Source organism: Haliaeetus albicilla, chromosome 10 (assembly GCF_947461875.1).
Source record: "Haliaeetus albicilla chromosome 10, bHalAlb1.1, whole genome shotgun sequence".
NCBI lineage: Eukaryota > Metazoa > Chordata > Aves > Accipitriformes > Accipitridae > Haliaeetus > Haliaeetus albicilla.
The window spans coordinates 11699423-11723563 of record NC_091492.1 but is presented as its reverse complement, the minus strand read 5'-3'; the positions used below and the strand labels follow the sequence as shown (position 1 = coordinate 11723563).

The 24141-nt window shown below is 40.9% G+C and overlaps 1 protein-coding gene across 5 annotated transcripts in view; it reads right to left on the bottom strand.

Annotated features, from left to right (window-relative positions):
* The window catches only part of PEPD (peptidase D), a 177981-nt gene that overhangs the window by 5531 nt on the left and 148309 nt on the right, over nt 1-24141 (bottom strand). For all 5 annotated transcript variants that reach the window (XM_069793476.1, XM_069793473.1, XM_069793475.1 and 2 more), the window contains 2 exons: nt 14703-14887; nt 3407-3598 (listed from right to left, as the gene is read on the bottom strand). In XM_069793476.1, the coding sequence (XP_069649577.1) occupies nt 3407-3598; nt 14703-14887 (377 nt within the window). The remainder of the gene's footprint in view (nt 1-3406; nt 3599-14702; nt 14888-24141) is intronic.

Below are 24141 nucleotides of genomic sequence, written 5' to 3'. Positions count from 1 at the left end.
CTAGGGAAAAATAAAGACTGAAAAGAGACTGGATATTTAAGGCCAAAAAAAGATGGAACAGTTTTACTGGGTCTTTGAGAAAACATCATATGAACTGCATGAATCAGTAATCAGCTTATGAAGAATGGAAATGTCAAACCCTAAAGGGCAGCATTTGGAGTCGGTATTTCCCCTTCCCTGAGGAATCGCCTGCTTTTCCTGAGCAATATATACAGCCATATACACATACCTCTATTTGCACATCTATGTTTATTTATGAGAGTGGCGCGGGTAGAGTCCAGGCAGAGCAGAGGTGCCCTGTGACGGGCACTGTGCCAGTGCCCGACGGCAGCCCTTGCCCCACAGAATTTATGACCTCAGTAAATTGGACCTTAGTTTTGCAGATGGAGAACTGAAGTACACGTGACCGACTTCCCGAAATTGGCCGAGGAAGCTTGTGAAGGATTGATCTCAATGGCTATCAAGTAAAGAGTTTAGGGCTTCAGACAGGGCAGCCGGTGCTCTCGGAAGCAGATGCCCTAGCAAAACTTCTTGCCTCCCTCCAGAGGGATCCATATGTGACCCAGAACAGCTCTTGTTTGGTAAACGCCCAAATTACGAGGTCCCTGAGCAGCAGTCACAGCCACGAAGGCCGGGTGTCTGTGTTACAGACAGGGACATAGGAAGGCTGGGCTGCCAACGGACCTATTCCGAGTGTGCGCGGGAGCGGTGCCGGTGCCGGCAGCACACGCCCAGCACACTGGCAGCAATGCAGAGCGGGCGAAGGAAAACCTCCTGTGGTCTCTCATTCTTTCCTGCTCTTGCAGCTTTTACAATCTCTTTATGGCTAATACCAGGCAGCATGAATTACAATAAATGGCTACAGTCTTGCCCTTTTTGGCACGGCAAAAGAGCTTCTCTTCTCAATGCAGAGACTTGTCACAGTCAAGAAAATTATCCAAAGCCCAGAAAAGACATGAATTCAAGGTCAATTCATTAAAATCCACAAATCCCCTGTGTGGACAGTCTTACTCAGAATTACTTTGGTTAACGTAAGTTCATTTTTGAAGTGAATTAAACTAAACCGAATTAAGAACATTTTAATTAGTGCTGAGCTCTGCAGAGGGAAATGGACTACTTATTTCCTTTTGTAGAATGTATTTTTCTTTTAAACTTAAAGGAAGATTGGATAGGCTGTGGTGAGGTCTTTAGCTAGAACTGACACCAATACTAACCCCTGTACTATTAGTATTTGTCAGTAACAGCACTAGGCTTCACAAGATCTTTTTTAATCATGTGGAGAGAAAGTTTTCTGACATGCTTTTGAGAGAAATACTTACTCATTCTGGATAAACTAGAATGAACCAGCATGTAGATAACTAAGCACGCTACACAGCACAATTTGCATCTTCTATTTATGCAGAATAAGTCAGAATTGTAAAGATGGAAAAATTAATTTTGATTGCATTATAATTCAGCTTTTGTGTAGAATTCAGAAATATTCGGATGTACTTCAGTCTCACATTTTATTTCCATTCTTCTCCTGGACAAAATCAAGTGACAACATCTGGCTCAGGGTATGTGTGTATTACTATTTTTTTCTCTCTAAGTAAAATGTATTGTTCACAGGGGGATCAGAGATCTAGATTTTTGCTCAATCGTTTTTGGGCAGCTCCCCCTTTTAGCAAAGTTTGTTGGCTAGCTCTCCTTACAAGTCATCATTACAGGAAGCTAAGCAAAAAACAGGGGAGAAAGTTAGACTTTGCTTGAAATCTCTGGAACAAAAGTGCCTGATCCAGCAACTTATTACCAAGGTAGAGATCCTGTGCTGTCACTCCTATTCCATGCCAACACAGGCAGCAGGTGAGCCACATGCACGCCTCAAGCTGCAGAGCTGGAGTGCGCATTCACAGCAAGTCATGGAAAAACGTGGGCTTTGCTGAGCATTTCCAGAGGAAGGTCACTAGGAATCAAGGCAACTGCCGAAAAACTCCCACAGAGTGTTTACAAGACAGTTAAACCTGTTTTTGTTGCAGTGTCAAGCTACACAAGCGCATTACAGTGTTCCTTCAAAATATGCTTCAGCGTGTGGTGCCATATATAATGTGCTCACAGTTAGAAAATACAGAGTTAGCTGCCTTTTGTTCACCAGTATCTCAGTTGGCTGGCTGGCAAGTCTTGATAAAGAAACAACACAGAGACAGGTAACATCCCAAACCTCAGCAGTGAATTAAATACCAGCGAGGGTGAAGTCCCACGTCTCTTGATAAGGCTGCACACACATCATATGGGGAGCCTCCACGGGCGGCTGCCCAGGAGCCCGGCTGGTTCACGCGACTGGCGATGGCACACACAGCTTTTCTGTCGGGGCTGGTGGTTCAAAGCCAGCTCAGACCAAAAGCGTTACAGTAATTACCCTCTCATGGCTGGTGTACAGTGATAAATTAGTCAATGGGAGCAGCAGACAATTCCTAACGAGTGACTTTTCATACCAGAAAATCACCGCTGTTGCCAGTGATTGTTAGCTTTGTTGAGACTTAGCAGAAAAGCCATGAGGAGGATGGGGCATTGCAGCTGCCTGCTCTATCTTCTCCGTGCATGAATACGGAAGCTCGGAGAACAATGCGGCACCCTTCAAATGCTTGCCCTGCTAAAATGAAAACCCACTGGAAGCCACTGCAACTGCTAAACGCTCTGTGAGGGCGGTGGCTTTGAATGGGAAATGTGCCCTGGAGAGCATGGAGAAACGAGGCCCCTCTGACTCGCACAGCAGCTGCCTACATGGGAATGATCGCCCAGATCACGGCTACCTCCCGAGCCAGCCAACCTTCCTGCGCGCACGCTGCTGCCCAAGCCTGCAGTGCAATACCTTGAGCACGGGTGCTCGTGAAGACCATCGGCCATTCCCTTGGAAAAGGGAAGGCTTTACATTCACGCATTTTGCGCCATTCTGGTAATGGTCCAGTAAGAGCAATATTGCTGTTTTTCTCTACTGCCTCCCTGACTTAAAAACAGCATCAGGCTCTTCTGCCCTGGGAGGGAGCACCAGACTGTGCTGCTGTCAAGGAAGCTAACTCTGGAACATGGACCTTAGTCTCGTATTTCATAACGTACATGTTTCACACATTGGACAGAACACCTACCTGGCAAGTCACTGGACAGTGCTGGCAGAAGGTATTTCAATCAACAGAAAAATATGGGTCTATCGTTAATCAGATCTCACAAGTATAAAACTGCATTTAAAAATAACACCCCCCCCCCCCCCCCCCAAGTTTGTCTGCAGGGTCAAATGGCCCAAGGTGCTGCTTCAGGAACTGCCCTATGTGCAATACATTACAACTTCCAAAAGATTTCTTCTCAAGTACAGAGTAAAGGCAAACAAACAGAAAACCAATTTCAGAAAACCATCCGGTTAAGAATTACTCACCCCACCAAATCCTCTAAAGCGCTGCAGGACATCATTGTTGATGAAACAGGACTGCGCAGGATCACGGAGGGCTTGGTCCAAGAGGTGGTCGATGAAGTAGATGCCTGGCTCGATAGTCAGCACCATGCCCTGCTCCAGGCTGCGGGCGGTGCGCAGGCTCCTGAGCCCTGGCAGGTCAATGCGCTCCACTCCCTGCGGAAGAAACACTGGTTCTGACAGACAGAAAGGCAATCCATGGTGACCTTTTATCAAGACCCTCCTACGCCGACTGCTCCATAAGAGACCCCAAATACAAAAACTAGTTGGGAAGTAGAGGACTGAAACCGTGCTGTACAGTTACCTTTCTCTCATCAGTCCCTCACTTAACTTTCATGTACATCAATGACCAGCTTTCCACTCAACACCCAAACTGGTTTTTGCACCACAGAAATCCTGGCTTTGGATATGCTTGATACTGTCACTCTCTACATTGGGAGAAGTACTGCACTACAGAGAAAAAATACTTACTTGCACTATTTCTTTCTATACCCTCCCTTGCAAAGTACAAAATTTTAAGCGACGTGCAAATCTTGAAATGCCCCCTCCACGTCATGGCTGAAATAGCTGAACTATGCAGCAGAGAACAATTTCTCCAAGGATACGCAAATGCTTATTTTCACAGAATGTTATTAAAATTACACATTTATGATCTTGATTCAGGAGCAATGAGTCTACACATGACCTCATAAAAGCAGCCCATTTAAAACTAAACTTTTGTCAGATTCAGACTTTCAGGCAACACGGTGCTGACTGATATTATTAAAAACTAAGTCAAAACAAGTCCTGACTAGCAAAACATTCTCTTCCTCCCAAAAGCTGGTAAAGTGAAATGATATATGAGGACGTGCTTAGTCAAGGAATTAGAAACACTGCAAAGACTAGTTCAGGATATTAATTTTCTTCCCCCAAATGTGCCAGGTATTGCAACATCGGAATAAATATATCTCAATCCCCTTAGCTTTTTGAAAATTCTTTGCAACTGTAGCAAAATTTCATCAACAAAATATTGTGATGACCAGTAAACAGCTCACAGGCCCACTAGCTGGCAAACACACACACACACTTTGCTCATGAACACTTTTCCACTTCAGCCAGTCAGTCAGAGGTTAACAGGTCTGCAAGACCAAGGTGTTATTATCTGGTCTCCAGGTAGCATTCCCAAATCCTGCTTCTGGCCAAAGTCACTGTAATTTTCCTCGCCAGCAAAAGGAGCGACTCCTTTCAGGATCACTAGCAGTGTGTGACTGGTATCACGAGGATGAAACATCCCCTTTCTCCAGGACAAAGCGCGCTGCCCAGTGCTACCCCCGGTGCCTGGCAGCCGGGGCTGCACGTCCCGGCATGGCTGTGCTCCCGTGTTTCTGCCAGATCAATGCAGGGGGGCAGAGGGAGGCAGGAGCATACCCTGCAGATTAGCCACGTTTTCGTCTCGTTGAATCATTCGCTCTTCAAAGTGTATATAGCCCCACAGTACTGTTTGCTCCTGAGCTCCACTTTCAGTTCAGAGAAAGCCTGTTTCACAGAAATCCTGCTTGCAACAGCCACTCAGCAGTGTTTGTTTTATTCTCACCGGTCACCCAGGCAATACTGGGGTTGATTTTTTCCCTTTGCAGAGCTTCTGTTCCAATGCATGGCATCTTAGAGCAGTCAAGATTTTCAGAGCTCACCAGCCTGGACATCAGTGGGTAGGTTTGCCCATTTTTCAGAAATGCGGAGCATTTGCTTGCCCTCGCAAGCCAGCAAGTGTATCCTGACCATTTTCACTGTGTCTTTGATACATTTTATTTCCTATGTTTGATCTGAATTTTGCAGAGCATTATAGTACACTAAAATAAGAAAGGACAATTTTGTTTTACTGAGGCTAGGAAACAAGAATACTCTGATGGTAAGCAAGGCACTTTGCATTTATATTCTTATCAAAACCCAAAGAGAATCAATATATTTCTAAACTTGAAACAATAACTGCACTGAAATGGAGCCATTTTTCTTTCTGCTGCTGCCCCATGGGGTTTGGCATCTCACATATTCATTGTAATGCGTAAAGGAAATGAGGGCATCCAATCTTGTGGATTAATCTCTCCATGAGCTGTAAACAATTAGATTAGTGTCTGGACCTTTTGGTGTCTTGCCAACTATCTATCGGCTGCTTTACAACAAACAACCCATATTTGGCTTTTAAGTACACTTCTCTTCAATTCTACTTGAAAATGCCTTTTCCGAGGCAGTCAATCCAAGACAGATGCTAGAAAGATGAATGCGCAGCGAGGAAAACAATGGCAAACACCCTCTGAAGGCAGCCCTGACACGGCATCTGCATTTTTTTGCCTTTTCTTAAAACAAATGAGGTTTACCACCAGGTGTGACAATCAAGCCTCAATGCCCACTTCAGATACCTCTGTACAGCTGTTAAGGCAATGTGTAGACATCTTCTGTGGATTGCCTGCAGTCTGATTCTGCTTTTAGTACTTCCTCCAAGAAGGTAATAACACAACTACAGACCAGCAGCAAGACCCAGGTATTCACGTTTGGAAACCTCCTTCAGCAGCACAGGCTCCCCTGGCTGTCAGCAATGCAGAGTGGGCACCTGAATACTCTGCTCCCCCCAAAGTAAAATTTTAAGTTCTCTAGAAGGAATTCACACACAGTTTTTGATATTCCCCCCATCCTGTCTCAAGTCTAGGTTGTGTCGGCTCTTGGTTTCACCTCCAGATCTTTGGATTTCGCAGGCACTGAAGTCACTGTGTAAGTGGCAGCAGCTGTATCTCTTCCATGAAAGCATCTCTAACGGGCCTTCAGAGAAAGGGTAACACCGCTCAGCTTTTCAAAGACAGCAAGCAGGACACCAGTGGGTGGACATGCAGGGAGGAAGCCCTATGCTCCCTTTTAATGGAGGCTAGCAAGGTGTTTACGAAGAGATGCGTGAAATGGATGAAGAGAGAGACAGGTTCTGGCTACCGCATGTACGTGGCCATGCATACCCTAAGCGGAGGACAGTCCCAGTCCAACTTGCTGCAAGGCTGAAGAACAACATGAGCTGGGACAGGGAACAAGCAGAGAGGGGAAGATGACCAAGCGGGGGAGATGAAAAAATTCCTTCTTTTGAGAACAGCACTGGATTAAAATGTACATCAAATGATGGCTTCAGCATCCCAAATGACATCTGATCTCTGGGCACTCGTGACCGTCTCAATAGCCACCACGGCCATCACGTCTAGGAGCTGACAGTTCTCAGCCATCAGTGTGCTTCAGTTTATGAAAACTAGAACAAACTGAGGATTTTTTTAATGACTGAAACACTACCACCCCCCAAACAGAAGGTGACAGGTCTGCAACAAGGACGTCACCATTTTCCACCAAGTCAAACCCTGTTGGGAGCAAAGCCTTGCACTGTCATTCATTGGTATGCATCTTCTGCCATTAACGGATTTTCTTCTTTGCGAGGAGGGAACTTCCCTATATTCTGCAGCTAAACAACTAACGCCTTGTTTTCAACAATAACCATGATGTTGTTTTGTAGTTAGATGAAATGAAGAGTAAAAAACGTTAAAACTGGTGCAGCAGCTATGTGGATATCTGTTTCTATTACCATTATACCCTGGAGGCCCGGCCATGGAGCAGGACCCTGTCGCACTCAGTGCTGTACAACTGTAAAGCATAAGCTGGTCATTTGCCTCAAAAAAGTGTAGAGAATAATCTAGAAAATATTAACACCTAGGCATCTAAAAAGAGACTCCCAGTGATATTCTGGGAAAATTACTTTTCAAAGAACTGTTTATTTTCCTGTATATTGCAACAACAGACTATATCCAAAATTGTTTTCTAAGACTGATTTTATTTGGAGGTTCTGCTCACATTTTAAAATTGAGACACTTCCCCCACAGTAAGCACAGATGTATGACACTGTCATTTGTGACTGTACTCCTGCCAAGAACATCAGATTCCAATTAATGGTTCATGTAAGGTAACAAAACCCAGCATGTCTAGGCAATAAGGATTGTCAAGGGAACAAGAAAATTATTATGTAAACTGATTTCATTACTATGTAAGCAAAATAAAAGTTCAAATTAAGTTGTGTGCAAGTAATATAAAATATAGATCTATTTTTGGAATAAGCAGGGAATTAGGAAGTATGCAAATATGTCTGTCCCCCAGAAAACGGCTGTGGAAGACTAGAAGTTGCAATATCCGCAGAATACCTCAGTATAAGGATGAATTACTGCCTGCTCCTAAGCAACTCAATGGTTAATGGGTGTATATGTTGCTTTTTCCATGGAAGAACTGCAATGTGCATCATGCTGGATCTTGTCCCACAGACACCGGCTACCAAAGTGATCAGAAGCAGAAATAGCTCCAGGCCCACTCGGGTGAGCCTGATCTTGGGTCTGTCTTTGGATCAGGACAGAAGAAAACCACAGGTGATGTCTCTGTGCTGGCTGGTCATCGCCCACAGGGCCATTACACTAGCTAGGGATGCGGAAGCGCAGAGATGCAGGGACACCCTCCCTGCTGAAACCAGGGACTGCAACACTTAGTTGCCATCCCCCAGAAGTTTCCTCAAGCCAGCAATGGCAGCAAAACATGGCCACAGCACACATCGCCGAAGCTACTCATAACTGCAAATACTGAACCACGTAAAAGGCTCACGTAGCGACACAAACTAGTTTCTGGTACTTTTTTCCAGCTAAATCATCACGGAACTTTTTTGAGACTAACAAATAGACTGTTGCAGTTGGACCACATTCAGTACAGTGAAGTCCTAACCGTTTTACCAAGCTAAGTGCAATCGAGTATTTAAATTAGTCAGAATACTAAGATTATATTTAGATTACATGAAATCAACACTGAAGTGAAATCTCAGCTCTTTGACTCTTCCTTATTCTCCCACTGCATGTACCCAACTTCTAATTAGCTCATTTATTGTAAAAAGAACGGAGCTCTATGCAGCTAATAAAATAAAAGTCTTGAATTCCATTTCACTTGTCTCCTGGTCCCTTCTCTCTAAGCCCTTGTTTCTCTTGCTGAGTGCTACTAATGAAGATTAGTTTATTCAATCTATCCTGCTTTTTCCCAGCAGCCTGAGCTGCCTAGTCACCTGAAGGAACTGCTCATCAGTCTTGCCTTTGAAATCAGCAGCAGGTTACAGGAGAACATGCCCCAAGCACCACATACCACTTGTGGCATTTTTAAGTCAAAGCTTCCATTTCTGCAGGAGAATCTAATTACTAGCTGGAGCTTTTGGGACACAGCTCAAAGTTAATATTGGGGGAAAGGAGGGCACATGATGTTTAACTGGCTCTTTTTATTTGAAACATTTTTGTCTTTTCCTAGGTATTAACTGTGATATCAGGTTTAAGCTGCTTAATAACTTTCCTGTTATTGCAGGGAATGAAGAAGAATTGCCTGCCAGTTGTTCAAGGCACCGCTGCCTGCTCTGTGTCAGATAGAACTGAATTTCAATCCATCGCTACAGCGTGCTTCTGAGCATAACTTCCCATGTCATTTTTGCTTCCTGATCCTTAGATGTCACCAAGCTCCACTGCTATCATAATGGAAATAATAAAACATAGGTTTTTTTTTTCTTTTTTCTTAAAACCTAACCGTGAGGAAAAAAAAAAGAAATAGCACATAGTAAAAATCACCAAGTTGACAACTACAACATAAACCTGGAAGATGAGGAGAATCTTTAGATAGAGAATTAGTAAGACATGAGATAAAGAACTGCAAAAGCTACCAGCAACACTGTTTTAAAATGAGACCAGTGACAAGCACCATTTAAAGTCTAATGGACAGGTTTTCTTGTGAAACACTGAAAGCATATACAGGCGATGGCCGTAAATGAAAGAGCTTTTTCTTTTGTGATCTTTTGATACTAATATTAGTGGAAATTGCATAGCAGAACCGCTAAAGCATGCCTAGGATACTTTTTATACCTTATTTTTACTTATAATTGAAAGCAGGACTGTACCATTTTGGTTTTTCTCTCCTCCTGTGCCTAGAATAAACTCTTCAAAACCACAGAAGCTCTGTTAGTCTCTGCTAAAATTTCAGAAAGCTTTGGACAATAAATATTCAGATAAAAAAATCTCTCAGCACACAAAGTCTTTTGCAACAAACTTCAACAAGTAAAACAATCATAAGCAAGTATCTCCTTCAAAAAAATTAACCAGAACTAATGAAACCCAAACCAAGCAACAAAAACCCCCCAAGTACACGACACTTTCTTTCTCAGAGGAGGGAAACCCTGGGGTATGACAGGGCATGTTCTGCACCATGGCACTGCATTGACACAGCACCTGAGCCTTCCCTCCTCTTCTGCCTCTGCTCAAGTCCTAAGCTTCCATAAACACCCAAACTCCAGCATCTGTCCTCACAGGGAAAAGCTGCTGGGAACCGATCACAATTCTTCTGAGCCACAGCAAGGTAAGAAGATCTATTAACCTAACTCTGGGAGGGGTTTAAAATCCCACAGGAGAATCTTACACTGCAGGAAACTCTCCTGGTTGGTGTTAGACCCAACAGGTAACAGTAAGCACCACGGATTTCTGTGCTGCTCTGCATGGAAATGCTGTGGAATTTAAAGTCTTCACCAGTTTGTTTCTTGCCTGCACTCTGCCTGCTCAACGGCCCACACAACCATAGGGCTCTGCTATGGACGAATTCAAAGAATCAAAAAGAAAGTGATTCAAGGGGACCCCATGAAGTAGAAGCAGCAGGGTTTTTTTCTCCTAATCTTTTCTCAAGGCATACAATCGCTTGCAAGAACAAAAACTAAAGCTAAAACTGGTGGAAGGCCCTTTTACTCTTTGCTCATATAAGTGCCTACCATACAGGTTGTTTCATGTTTGCAGGTCCTGGGTAGGCACAGCTACAGCAAGGCTTTGCAGGGTTATGACCAAGTGAAGCAATTTGCATCACTGGGGCTCTACATAACAGCTTTAGGCTTCTTGGTAAATTCACCTCATCTTCTGCTTCTTAAAGGAAAAAACATTAATGCATCATTTGCAATGCTAACCACAAAAAAATGAAATCTTCTGCTTCAGCATAAAGTAGGATACATAAGGAAAATAATTTTTGCCAGAACAAGAAAGGGAACAAGATTATTCCTGTATTCTCTAGTAGGTTTGGTGACCTAAATCCCCAGTCAGTCATCTGGGATCCAGAAGCAAGATTTCTGTTAGAGCCAGATGCAGCTTGTATACCTCTCTGAGTAGCAGAGAGGTTCCCCAAGCATGCACAGTAATGGAAAGACATGGATAACTCCAGGATCAAAACAAACCTCTAACCTTAATTTGCTGATGCAGAATAGCGATGAAAGGATCAGCTTTTCATGAGAATAGAGAACTGAATTAAAACTTTTAAAATTATGAGATTTACCTTAGTTTAAAGACAAAACAAAATGAAACTTGTAATTCACAAGATGTTAAAGTCACAGTAGTTATTAACCTAACTTAAATTAACTGGCTTATTATTATAGAAAGTCATCAAATATACTTAGCATTCTTTAGAGCCTTACAGTCAATTAATATAACATGAAATTGAATCAACTCAAGCATCTAGAGACGCAGAACCTAGATTTAAATGAAAACTTCAGCCTCATCTACCTCAGGGTCTGAAAATTTGGGATCACCTACCACATTTTCTCCATTGCAACAGGCACGAACCCTCATTTATATCCCATATCGAATTTACCCAGAAACAAATGAAAGAGTGTGGGAAAACCATCTCCATGATTAAATTTTACAGCTGAAGCTAAGCCCAGTGGAGTTTTCACCCTTTGAAGCTAGCTCTGTCTGACTAAGGGCCAGATTTTCTGAAGTGATTAGTACCACTGGGGCTGAATTTTCAGAACTGCTCAAGTTGTAGTTAGACCCTTAAAAGAAGTAGACGGATTTTCAAAGAAGCGTTCGATGCTCGGTTTCCCCGTGAGGAATACCACGGTACACTGTGGGAGACCTGACTCCCAAAGGAGCTCTTGACTGCCGAGTACTTCTGAAAATCAGGACATTTACTTACATGCTTCAATGGAAAACACTGGTGGTTACGCTCTTTTAAAAATCTTGCCCTAAACACAGTTGCTAAGCTGTACTTATTGCTGGCCAAAACCAATTACTCTTTATCATGGAGAAAAAAAAAAAGGAAGCGTTATATTTTTCTAATATCCCAGAGTATCCTTTGCAGAAAATGTGCAAGTTTTTTACAGTGTTTGTCGAAGAGGAAGAAAGTGCTTGTTCAATGCTGCATGTGAAAGCAGCTTACTGGAAAAGATGAAAACTTATTATTGCCAATTTTGAAAAAATAAATCTTTGGCTACTAATGAATAACTAATCTAAGCTAACAATGTCTGGAAATAGTTTTTTTGGAACACACAAAACTTTGTGACGGATAAAAATTAGGAAATTAAAGCTTATTGTATTATTCCAAATGTAACTGTTTACACTTGAGGAAAAATAATGGAATAATATCCACTTGGAAAGTTTTTATTTTTAAAAAATCCTTTGTAATACTCCCAGAAATTCCCTCAGCCAAAAGCAAATAACTTGCTTCTTAACCAGCTAGAAAAAAGAGCATGATACTACAGGCATGGGCTCAGTGTACAATAAACACACAAATGGCTTTATGAAATTCCTTTGAAAATCTTGCTAGCTGAGATTTAAAACGCACCAAAAATCACTCCACAGCATACTAGATGTCTTCAAAATGCATTTTCTCATGGAACAATGAGGCGCAGATAAAAAACCTTCTCCCATTTAATACAGACACGTATCACACTCACATGAGAGGTGCCCAATTCCTCACGTTTTGATTTACCTGGGGAAAACCACGTCCCCTGAAGCCTTCCAGTGCCTCCCTGGCCCCGCAGCCCTACGTCTCCCTCCTGCCGCGGGCAGGGACCGTGCCTCCCATTAAAGCTTCAAGCCCAGAGAAGCCTAATGAAGTTCACTCCATCGACAGGCTTTTGATGTGGGTTTTCCACCATCAGGTGCTCCGATGCTCAGGTACCTCACCTTAGTCAAATGACCCAATATAAAGAGCCTCATGCTTTGGGTCAGAAAGAAGTGATGGGTCTAACAGAGGTGGAATTAATGCTGCAGGGAGAGTTTAAAGGGGCAGCTCTTCTGCAGCACCCCAAATTCATTCTTTTTCAAACTAAGCTGATGCCACACATCCATCTATGTGCACATTAATATGCAAATACAGAACTTCAACTATTTGTCTGTGAGCCCACGTACATACTTCCCTCACATTCAGGAAATTTGTTATTTAGGATTGGATTTTGAAAGTAAATTAGCCATGCAAACATTCTTAGTGTAAGAATGCAGTTGCATGTCTACACAAACAAATAATTTTAATATTTGCAGGTATAAAATTCTCTACCCGCATAGAGCTCTGGTATTTCTACATGTTAAGTATGAAAGTGGAGAGCCTAACTCATTTGACAACACAATCCCTATATCCATTTTTATCTATAACAGGTTGCTCTTTCAAAACTGAGGATAGATCAGTCTGCTTTCAGAAAAATGATGCTTAAATTATATAACATACTGGATAATTAACAGTTATAAATTTGGTCATACGTAAATAAAAATTGTTTCAAAAACTGATTCTGCAGCTCATATGCCACACTACTGAGAAACCTGCTGAGAGACGGAAGGTATATAAGGTCCATTGCTCTATACTCCCCCAAAATCAGTTCTAGAAATCTCCCTTGAAATTAAGGTACTTGCTCTAACCTTCAAAGCATACAGTTTCTAAGTAAAAACCCAGCACGGTACTTTTCACTCTCACAATTCTCACTAGTTATCTCTTTACCCCACCAAGTCTTGAACATGTGCTCCAGTTTCCGTAGTAAGCCCACCAAATTCAGAAAGGTTATTCACAACACAAGTGAAAACAATCTAAGCAAAGGCATGCAACATTGGAGTCCTGGATTTTTAAGTCCATGAACTCTCCAAGTAATCACGTCCCTTGTGCTTTGCTGAATGCCTCTATTTGTACACAGAGAGAATGCAATTGGGAAAGATAGAAGGGCAAACATCCATCCTTTCTGTATTAGCTAGTGAAGAAATCTTAAAATCAGAATAGGGTTGCTTTTGATTTTTGTTCCATTTTTATTACATGTAAGTTTATTAGCTGATGCCAATACATTGTCACCACAGTATTGTGTCTCAACAATAATTATATTGTGAACATAACGAGTACCCGCAAATATATACAGTTTCTTCCCCGCCTGCAAAGTGAACCCAGCAATAGCAGCTGTTACGTAGCCTGTTCACCCAACATGAACATGCTCCAAAATATGCTTAAACCTTACCTAACAAGTTCTTAGTTTCTTTTTCAGGTTCTTGTAAAAGAACATCTTACACAAGAGAGAACGCAAATGATCCATTTTCGTACTGTATTATTGAAAACCCTTAAACAGTTAGCCTCAAATAACCAAAATATAACACACAGAAAATCCTTCTGAAATATTTCTGAAGCTGCTGTAAACTTCCTTTCTTTATTCAAACCTTAAGTTCAATTCCCTTTAGAGACTTTTTTTTCAGTATCATTGCAAACTTCTTACCATTTATTAGTTACAGAATTTTACCCATTCTGCTTTCAAACCACAGTCATGAACCATCATGTTAATTCAAGGAAACTCAGAATACAAGAGGTTATGCTTTCACATTTGCAAAGACTGGAAGCCTTGATGGATTTTTTTCTTTCAATTCTCATTCCAGGACAACACATCTACATTGGTGTCCATGTTGACACTGGAGACCAAAGTTCAAGACAGGAATATGAGCCAGCTTGTTTCCATGTGACACAGCCATTGGGATTTACTAGCCCAGGTGCAGCAGTAGGCTCCCACAGCTGTCTCACATCTGGAAGGAAGCAAGTGAGTCTTCCCACTACAGGTCTCGGGTAGACTTGAGATGTTCTCTGCCACAGCACAGGGTATGCTTGAGTGATATATGTTACAGTGGTGACTCATGGAGGAACAACACAATGTATGTAGAAATTTAACAGATTAAGAATGCCCAAAGGGTGGCATCAGTTAACTTGTCCCCATAATCAATTTCTGTGTCAATGAACTAATAGATTCCCTTAAAGTAAACTGCATAAAATATCACATCCAGAAAAAGACACGCTTAAATGCACATCTGCTCCACCTCTGAGAAGATGCAACCAGCTAATCGTGCATAAACTAAGAGAAATGCTGATCAAATTAAGAGGGGTTAATCTGCAAGGCAGTTGAGAATGGACTAACACTAACCTCTGGGTAGCCTCCAACGTCATGCACGTCAATTCCAAGTAGATGTCCCAGTCCGTGTGGCATAAATATTGCACCCAGATGAACCTTCACCATGTCATCTACATTGCCTTTCAGAATGCCAATTTTAGTCAACTCCTCCAGATGGACTCTGTCAGCCAGACGGTGCATATCAGGCCAGGCGACCCCTTAGAGAGCAGAAACAAGCAGCTGAGTTAACTATTGCTAAAAGTTTTTAAAGACGACTTTCAAAAAGAAGATGTAACACATGTGCCCTTTGTTTATACAAAAAACAAAGGTGGAAAAAGCAACTACATTAGCACAAAAATACTTTAAACAAGACAAAATCATCGTAACATGCATGCGATGCACAGAAAACTACAGCTGATAAACAGCAGCACCTTATAATCCAGATCCACATGAAGAAATGTTAAGACATTGTATCTAAACATGTCTATGCAGATGCAAATGTATCAGTGAGTTTTCTAAAGAATGTCAACTGTAAAATACAGTTATTTAAAATGCAAAGCATAAACTATTACTATCCTATTATTTTCAATAATGATCATACCCATTTAGAACACTTGAGATGGAGAGTACTTTTCTACATACATAGAAGATTTAAAGCCCACATCTTTCTGGCAAAGACACTCTCCAGAAATTAATGATTCCCTTGTGTTAATGGGCTGTGTAAAACACAAGTCCTCTAATACACGTACTAAAACAGCATTACAAAATACTGTTGGTTGACTAGAGACAAAGTGCCAGGATACATTAGATTTCTATTATTTTGGTATAGGATACAATTTTGTTTGACAAACTGCTGGGGGGGAGGAGGGAGGAAGAAAGCAGCTCTTTTGTTAGTAACACAGTACTGTCTTAATTAGTTCACCATGGCTTTGAGTCATCATCAACAGCGCGGTTGCAGAGTCAAGACAACTAGGGCTAAGGTACAGTAGAAGAATATTTTCCTTGTTCAATTTTGGCATGATTAAACAAATAAAGGCCAAAACCCCATCAAGTTCCATTTGCTTTAATCCAGTTAAACATGCAGCTCTAGGGTCTTGTGAATATGAATGCCATATCATAATTACATTAGCACTTTTACTGAAAGAACTAAGGCTTCAAAGGCTGAAATAAAATCATCCTGTGGGAGTGCTTAAATAAAATTCAGTTGTCTTATATGGCTCCAATATAAAGGTCAGAAACAAAACGAAGAGGAAGTGGCTGCTCCGTCTTGCACACTGTCCACACAGAAACCAATGCACTTTTATGCTCCCATTAACACTGACCGGGAATGAGCTCAGCTTGTAAGTTAGTTAACAGGCAGCGTCCTCTTCCCCATCAGATTACTCGGAGATCAAACTTGTTAGCCTGTTGCATGCATGCAGCCAGAGAAGCGCCTTCCATGCCCGAGCAAGACCACGAGACAGAGGTGTGCAGCACAATACGCTGGACAAACTCTCGGTTGCTGTTTCCTCACAAAAGCCAACAGTGCCCAAGCGAGTGAAGCTTACTCATAAAATGTGTGCAGTCTTCCTGTTCAAAATATGCTATTTTTGTGTTTTCCCTCCGTCAGAAAGGAATTTAGATTCTTCCTTCAGTAAGAATTAATACAACTATAACCAGTTGTTCTTTGACAACTGTGTTCAACATAATTATATTTTACAAGACTTTATCTTTTTATCTTTTTGAACATGGATTGTATTGCAATTTTCACTTCTCTAGATTCATCTATGTTTCACAGCTGTCTCACAATAGGGTCCAATCTATTGCATGATATATTGAAATCATTACAATCTATTGCATCGATATTACGGATATCAAACTGGAAGCATTACTGAATCACAGTTGCTTTCCTCTCTATTTTGTAGTTGTGGGAATACAGAATTTCTGTGTGTAACTCCCAGTTCGGCTTCTGCACTTCGCAATCAACTCTAACTGCTCTAAAAATCTTTAATATTCTTTCTGGGGGACACTAGATGTTCCCTTGAGAAGCCTCCCATGATTTCTTAGCTGAGTCTACAAGTCTTCTATTTTCATCCCCATGACTGCAAAAGCTACATGTAACGTCTGACGCTGGTCAACTATTTGAAGCCTCATCCTCTCTTGATATAAATGAAGATAGAACTCTGTTGCTGGAAGAGAAAACACAACTATAACCCAGATGCTCTGAACCAACTTAAGATGAGGTACCTGTTGTTTGCAGTACAGCTTCCCTCTATAGCTGTGCTGGTACTATTTGTCTCAATCCAAACCCACAGACTCCACTTCGGAGTGGAGAAGCACCTTTAACAAACTAAGGAAGAGATACATCTAACACGAGATAAAGATTAAACTGATCAGAAATAAACCCACCAAAACCACACATACATTTGTCTGCAGAAGTTTAACAGAGCAAATGAATGAGTCTACTGCCCTAACTGAAAAGATTGCTGTGGTTGTAAATCCTGAGTATTTCTGGGCACTGAGCAAATCCATCAGAGCCCCTTCTTCCCTCGCCTCTACTTTTTTCTCTCATTGAGAAAAAGCGTGACTATTTCCCCTCTCCTCCTCCCGCCCAGGCTCTGCGTTCTCCATCTGTTTTGGTTTTTATTCATCTTATCTGTTTCATTAGAGACTGAGGACAACAAAAAGCTCCACTGCGAAATAAATAATGAGGCTGGATGGAAAATCTGCAGCTTTGGGCTCTCTCTTGGAACAAGGGCAGTGCTTCGGACAGAGCCCAACAAAACAACTCTGGACCACTCTTTTATCATCTAGCCAGTGCCATCAGTTTTGCTAGAGATGGGAAGTACTTCAGCTCCAGCTCTCTCATGCATGCTGCAGAAGCTGCAGATAGCACTGGGACAGCTCTGGCTGGAGGGAAATTAAGCCACTGCTGGAGGCACCCCGCTAAATAGTACAAATTTTTATATATATATATATATATAAAAGTGTTATAGATAGATTGCATTTTCTATTCTATTGTCTGGCTTCACATTTTATTCTACTATGACTCCAGTGTGGTAGTATTTTACACTATCAGACCACTCCCCTCCAAACCACTTAACCTACAAGCATTGTATAATACAGTCACACATACACAGACTATTACTAGACAAAATATGAGGATATTTTTGAGCTGACTAGAGACAGTGAACTAAGTGGAGTGACCTTACTGGTCTTCACTTAAAGAAATGGTGATATCCTTGTCTTGTTTAATATGAGCCGATTCCCATCATGCTAGGAATAAACTTTAATAGCAAGGTACAAACAGTTTTTTCCTCCTTTTTTTAAACAGGCAATCTGACAAAGAGAGAGGATCTAAATGCAAATCTTCAAGCATCTCCTAGTACCCTTATTATCTTAAAAACATTAACTTTGTTAAGAGAAAGAACTACTCTACAGCAATAAGGCAATTACTTAAAAGTACAGAATGCAATCTATGGAAGAAAGGAAGCATCCTAATTCAAGAAAGATCTCTTAGTCCATTTTATATATGAAGTATATTCATATGCTGTACACATTTCATATACCATACACAGAAATACAGAACTCTTCAAATTTATTTTAAACCTAAAATTGTATTAGGTTTATCTGGGCAATTGGAATCTTTATAATACAATGGCCTGTGCAAACCCAGCTGTCTCTGGGACTGGCTGCCATGTCTGCACTCAGCTGTCATTTAAGTTAACTAGCAAGAATACTTGAAGAACTTTTGCTCTTCAAGTATTCTACTTGAATGCTATACCTCAAATTCTACTAATCTAATTTTCCTACATACATACTGAACTCCCAATAATGGCAAAAAGCAGAGAAAGGAGGAAAAATTAAATATCACAGCTACCTTGACTAGGAAAGCCATGAACAGAATTTTCTGGTACTCTCACATGATGTGCTATTCAACAATCTGGACGTGCCAGAAGGACTTGCAGTAAGGATATGTGAATCTCTGTGTTAAAGCACAGAGATATCTGTATTCCATTCAGATGTCTGTGTGCACGTCTATGTGTGGATAGCTTTAGCATGTTAAAACAAAGAAAACTATAATTAAGAAACCTCTGTGCCAGCAGCCAGGGAACGTTCTGCCCAACAGGACAGCATTTGCAGATGTGAAGAAAAAACGCTAAACAATGCTGAATGAACAACATTTTGTACAAAGAATCCTTAATTCATGGAGGTTACTTGATGTTCAGGCACTTCAGTTTTTTGGATTAACGGCATGGTGGAGAGCTCGGTCACCCACCACAAGCTGATGCAGCAGAGGTAAAACATGATAGCATTCTTGTAGTGAGAAGAAGCAGTTAAAAAAACAACTAAAAACCACAACAAAACAACTTCCACACAAGTGGCTCTAACATCAGTTATGTGAGTTACTGCAACAGCTGGCTGTTTTGCAACACCAGCCTGCACTAAGCTCCCACCACCAATCACCACTAAGAAGTGTTACTCGTATATTATTCAGGACTATTATTTTTAAGCTTTGGTGAAGTTTATCATGGTTGCAGACATGCTTTTTGTGTAAAAAGGTTAGTTCCATTATTATCTTTAAGCCAATTTATAAACCAATTATAGTCCACTGACAGATGAGGTTTAGAAAGCTAGATTGGAGGGTCCTTGGACTTTGACAGCTTGTACCAAAATGAGTCTGCACTCACGAAAATCTGCTGATGATGTGTCTGCTCCATTCTTAATTCTCTGCCAAATGAGATACTGGGTAATACAGGTCACCGAACCAGCGATTGGCTCCCTAGGAAAGCTCAGTTACCAAGGCTCATTAGGTTGCGATTCGTTACTTGCCATGCAGCATGTGCTTGGGCGAGAGGCCAGGACAAAAAGCACCTTTTACAGCAACCGAAGCATTTGAGATCCCTTGAGATACAGAGTGAATGAACTACGCAGCAACGACCAGACAGTGCATATGTCTGATAACGAAATGTGACAGATCACGGATTAATTAAACAACATATAACTATGGAGCCTATTAGTTTTCAGATACCAGGCAAACAGTATAGCAGAGATCTGCAGACATGTGAGGTATTGTGTGTAAAAATGGCAAACTTAATACATTAAGTTTAGTAAAAGGTTTTTTTTTAAATTTACTCCCACCAACCTAAATGTTATCTGATATTCTTAGATACTACTGTGACAGAAAAGAAAGAGATAAATTGAGTATTTTTTTACTTCCTTGAAAATATTTCTTCTCTAATTACCTGTTTGCCAAATCCACCAAATTTCAGATAAACCACCATGTTTTAGGGACTCAAAAACATCATATAATGATCTCTGCACTAATCTGTGACCTCTTTGATCACACCCTTGACAGGGAAGATTTTTGTTCAAAAAAAAAACAAAAAACCCCCAAAAAACCCAAACCAAAAAAACCCTAAAGAAATGCTTCTAGTGAAACCAGAAATCAAAAGCATCTCTACCTTTTAATGAAGATACCATAACTTTTTAAACAGTAGCATTAAAAAGATCAATTGTTATAACACATCATACTATAAACTGTTCCTCAGTTGCTGTTAACTCACTGGTATTTTCATTCCAGTGATTATTTTCTGATGTTTTATTAGAAGCTATTCGAGAACATAAAGTAGAAACAGCATACAAAAGTAATTTAGAACTACTGCGTGGTATTTAGCCACTTTGGTCAGAAAGTGCTCTGAAAAGGCCTAACAGGATTTTTTTGGCTGCTACTTAGGGTACTTTGTGGTTGTAATGTGACAATGATTAAACCACAAATGATTTAGCAGGGTTTTTTTGTTGTTGTAGGGTGGGGTTTTTTTGCCAGCACAGATGTCACAATCTTACAAAAAAAATGAATATGGCAAGGTTGTAGTAACTTCTCCCCAAATTGTGCTAAGGTTAAGTTACATTTCGTTTCTGAGTGTCCACAGACAAGGGCAAAAGGCCCGATGTCCTCTGGCAGTGCCACTGAAATGCAGACATAACACGCAATCTCCGTCCAGCCAGCAACCCACTGGAACAGACTAAAATCTGCCAACACGCAGTGACCATATCAGCCATAAAACAATAGGTCCTTAAAAATTCCAATCTAACCCAGCTTAAAAAACCAAACCAAAACATCATTTAAATACTAAAACCAATTATTTCTTTCTTCTTCACTTGGGTGCTAGAGAAGAATCTGTTGTATTTCTGATTTTCACGCTTTCTTTTTGGCCCACTAGATGAAATACTCAGTAGTAGCTCAGTTTTCGAGCTTGGTTTCTTGCAGCACCAGTTAAGGCAACTCTGCAACGGGCAAGGAATCAGAGTGAGAAACCAAAATGCTGTACTCAAACATTGACAATGTTTGGGCAACAGTTAAGCTGTTCAAAGCTTCATATACTGTGTAGATAACTACCTGTAAGACTCACAGAGTCAGCATTAGATGGCTATATGGATGCCTAATTCAGGGATGTAATTTTAGGCTATATTCTACAGCAGTTGCATGGCTCCAACTGAGTGCCATATGAAGAGAAGAGCCTGTTAACTTTCCCATCCTAAAAAAGTGATGGGAGCTATTATGAATTTGCTGCTGTGTCATACATGCAAATACCTGCAGTACTGACAGCAGGGATAACTAGACTTCAGCCTGCTCTGTGCTGTGAGTTCCAGTGCCACAGCTCCAAACTAGGACGGACTCCTTCAAAAACCATCCCTCGATTCCCCAGTAAGATGCACCTGCCTGACAGGAGCAGGATGACTCCCCATCGCCTCCGAAATTCAGACCTCTTCTTCAAAAGCCTGAACAGCATTGTGCTATTCAGTTGTACTGTGGTATTTCTTTTGCATCACTGTGATGGAAGTTTTAAGTGGTAAACCCATCCTCCTCATTATAAACCCTGCACATGTTGATCTATAACATATCAGAGGCAACACCAAGATAAAGTCTGCCATGCTGAAACCTTAGGAAAAGCAATTCGAACAGATGCAGACGTGGAGCAAGAGGAGGGATTTTTTCCATGTTTGGAAAGATGCAGCACTGGGATTGAGCAGCACCAGCAGACACTATGGATTTTACTGCATGTTCCTTCCAAATAGGTGTACGTTCAAAAGAAGAGAAAAAAGATTGGGGGAAGGAGGGAAGCGCTTGGAGGGAGTGATTGCAGTGTGGAAACTTATCAATCTTTGAAGCTTAGAAAAGACTCTGTTTAGATAAGATTCAGGGCAAACAGCATAATCTATGTCTAGCAGGTTTGCACTCTGACAGCTACAGCTGATGCAGTGTCAAGATCGAAGGACTCAACGAACTTTGTACTTCAACTCAAATTACAATGTATAATGAGTGCATTTCCTGAATACTGAACTGGGAGAAAATCAGTGCACCAGTGCACATCAGACCAGGTAAAAGCAGCTTATTCACCCCAAGGTCACTGTTAAAATCAGAACTGTACAATGTTACAATATTATAACCTGTTACAATTAGGAAAAAAGGTGTTTCTTTTAAAAAAATAGCCTTAAACCAAAACCCATTCACTAGAGAAAGGCTAAAAAACCTGCAGCCAATTTAGGCTCTAAGTCTGTAAACACTTCTACATGTATTTGCTTTGTACAAGCAGCACCTTTGAAGAACCACTGAAAGTAGTAGAAAAACCCACGTGCGCAGTTGGGCTGGAAAGCTGCAGCTTTGCCCCTGAACCACGGCGGCTCCTGCAGACACTGCCCCAGAAGGGCTGCTCAGAGACCTCCACATGAGAGGGACTTAAGGGCAGAAAGGCCCAACTGTTTTAAAGTGCCTGGTTTTGTACACTTGGAAATAACTCAGCTTTATTTTAGTCTTCCTAACATTGCAGTGGTCACTGTATGCATGGGTCAGCTCCCGTGCGTTAGTCACAAGCAGGGAAGAGCAGCTCCCAGAAGGTTTGCACTCAGACTCACAGTCTGAAATCTTGCATTTCGACAGATTGCTGCTTGCACAGTGGGACTGGAGGATCTGCTGAATTTGACAGAAAATACTGCCTTTTTCCTTCACCTCTTGCCGTAGGTTACTGCTATTCTGGACAAGGTTAAGTTACGTGTCCAACAATGAAAGCTCCAGTAATCAATGACACCATTTTTATTTAATAATATCTTGCAAGAATCAAGAATTGCAACTTGATTGTCAGTATTGTCTGTGCATCCTTTAGTTCCTTCAGCTTTTATTTTCTAAGTGGTGGCTGATGCTTTAACCATTTATACTGACAAAGCTGGAATTAACTTAGAACGGAAAGCTACCCTGTGTTTTCTGGGTCAATCTCAGAGAGTTAGTATTCAAAAGGAAACTCATTTATGAACATTAATGCTAGCAAAAACCACAGCCAACTCCATTCGGTAGAGGAGAGAGCAGACTACAAATAGCTTTTTAAAACATATATTGACAAGATTTACTTTGCAATCTGTCTTTAACACAATAACACATTCTTAACTGCAAGGGGGAAAAAGTAATACTGCAATGTCATTCAGCAGGATTTGTGAATATCAAGTACTGGTTACAACATGCCCCGAAAGCAGTTGTTCTTCAGAGGAATTGGTATAAAATCTTCAACTTCTATCATTAATGTCTTATTTCTGAGAATAATTGTTCTGCTTCAGATATTACAGCAGATTAATAATGATCAGCAGCACTTTGCCTAAAATATGTCAATCTGAATGGGAATAATTCATATGGGTATTTTGAAATTATACAAACTGTAAAATAGATTGTACTCCCACACCCTTCCCTGTTGTGCTGTTGTCAAAAGGTCCAGTTTACAGACCAATTTCTTTCCAAAAATTCATCAAAATTAGCTACTGTTTTTATACAGCACAACAGACAAGTGTGCCCACATGGTGTTCTACTAAGTACAACTCTGAACTAAATAAAAAAAAACAAAACCAAAAAAACCTCGAATGACTTGCATGCAAAAAACGCCCGCTGCACGTGAATGAGAACCTTGTACTTAACTTGGAAGGAATAAATATTAATAACATTTCCAATTATTTTCTTTAGGTATAATAAATTTCAATCCTAGTTGAATACAGTGACAATTGCCCTAAAGCAGTATTCAAAATAGCAGCAAACAAAAATAAATCTGAATTCTAAAGAAGTTACAGAACTGTCATGGACAAAAGTAGTAATCCGTGAAGTTGCAAATTTTGAATTTGCATATGTTCCTAAGCACAACTCTGCTCAACTTAGTAAGAGAATCAACTGCCAGTAATATGATCTGCTATGTCAAATACCCTAGCTATTAGTTTCCAATTAAACAGCTCTTTAATTATTTGGGTTATTCTAATCCCTGGTCTTAGTACTATCCTACTTGAGCTAAATTCTCCACTATTCTTTTTTCGTTAGAGACGTGTTATTAGAACATAGATCAGAGAATCGTACTGCTACTTTGAATTCAAATCACAGCATTTTCTGTTGTATAAAACAGGTTATTTATGAAACCAGTACTTGTTCACTGAACCTACCTTCTCCTGACAGTCTCACTGA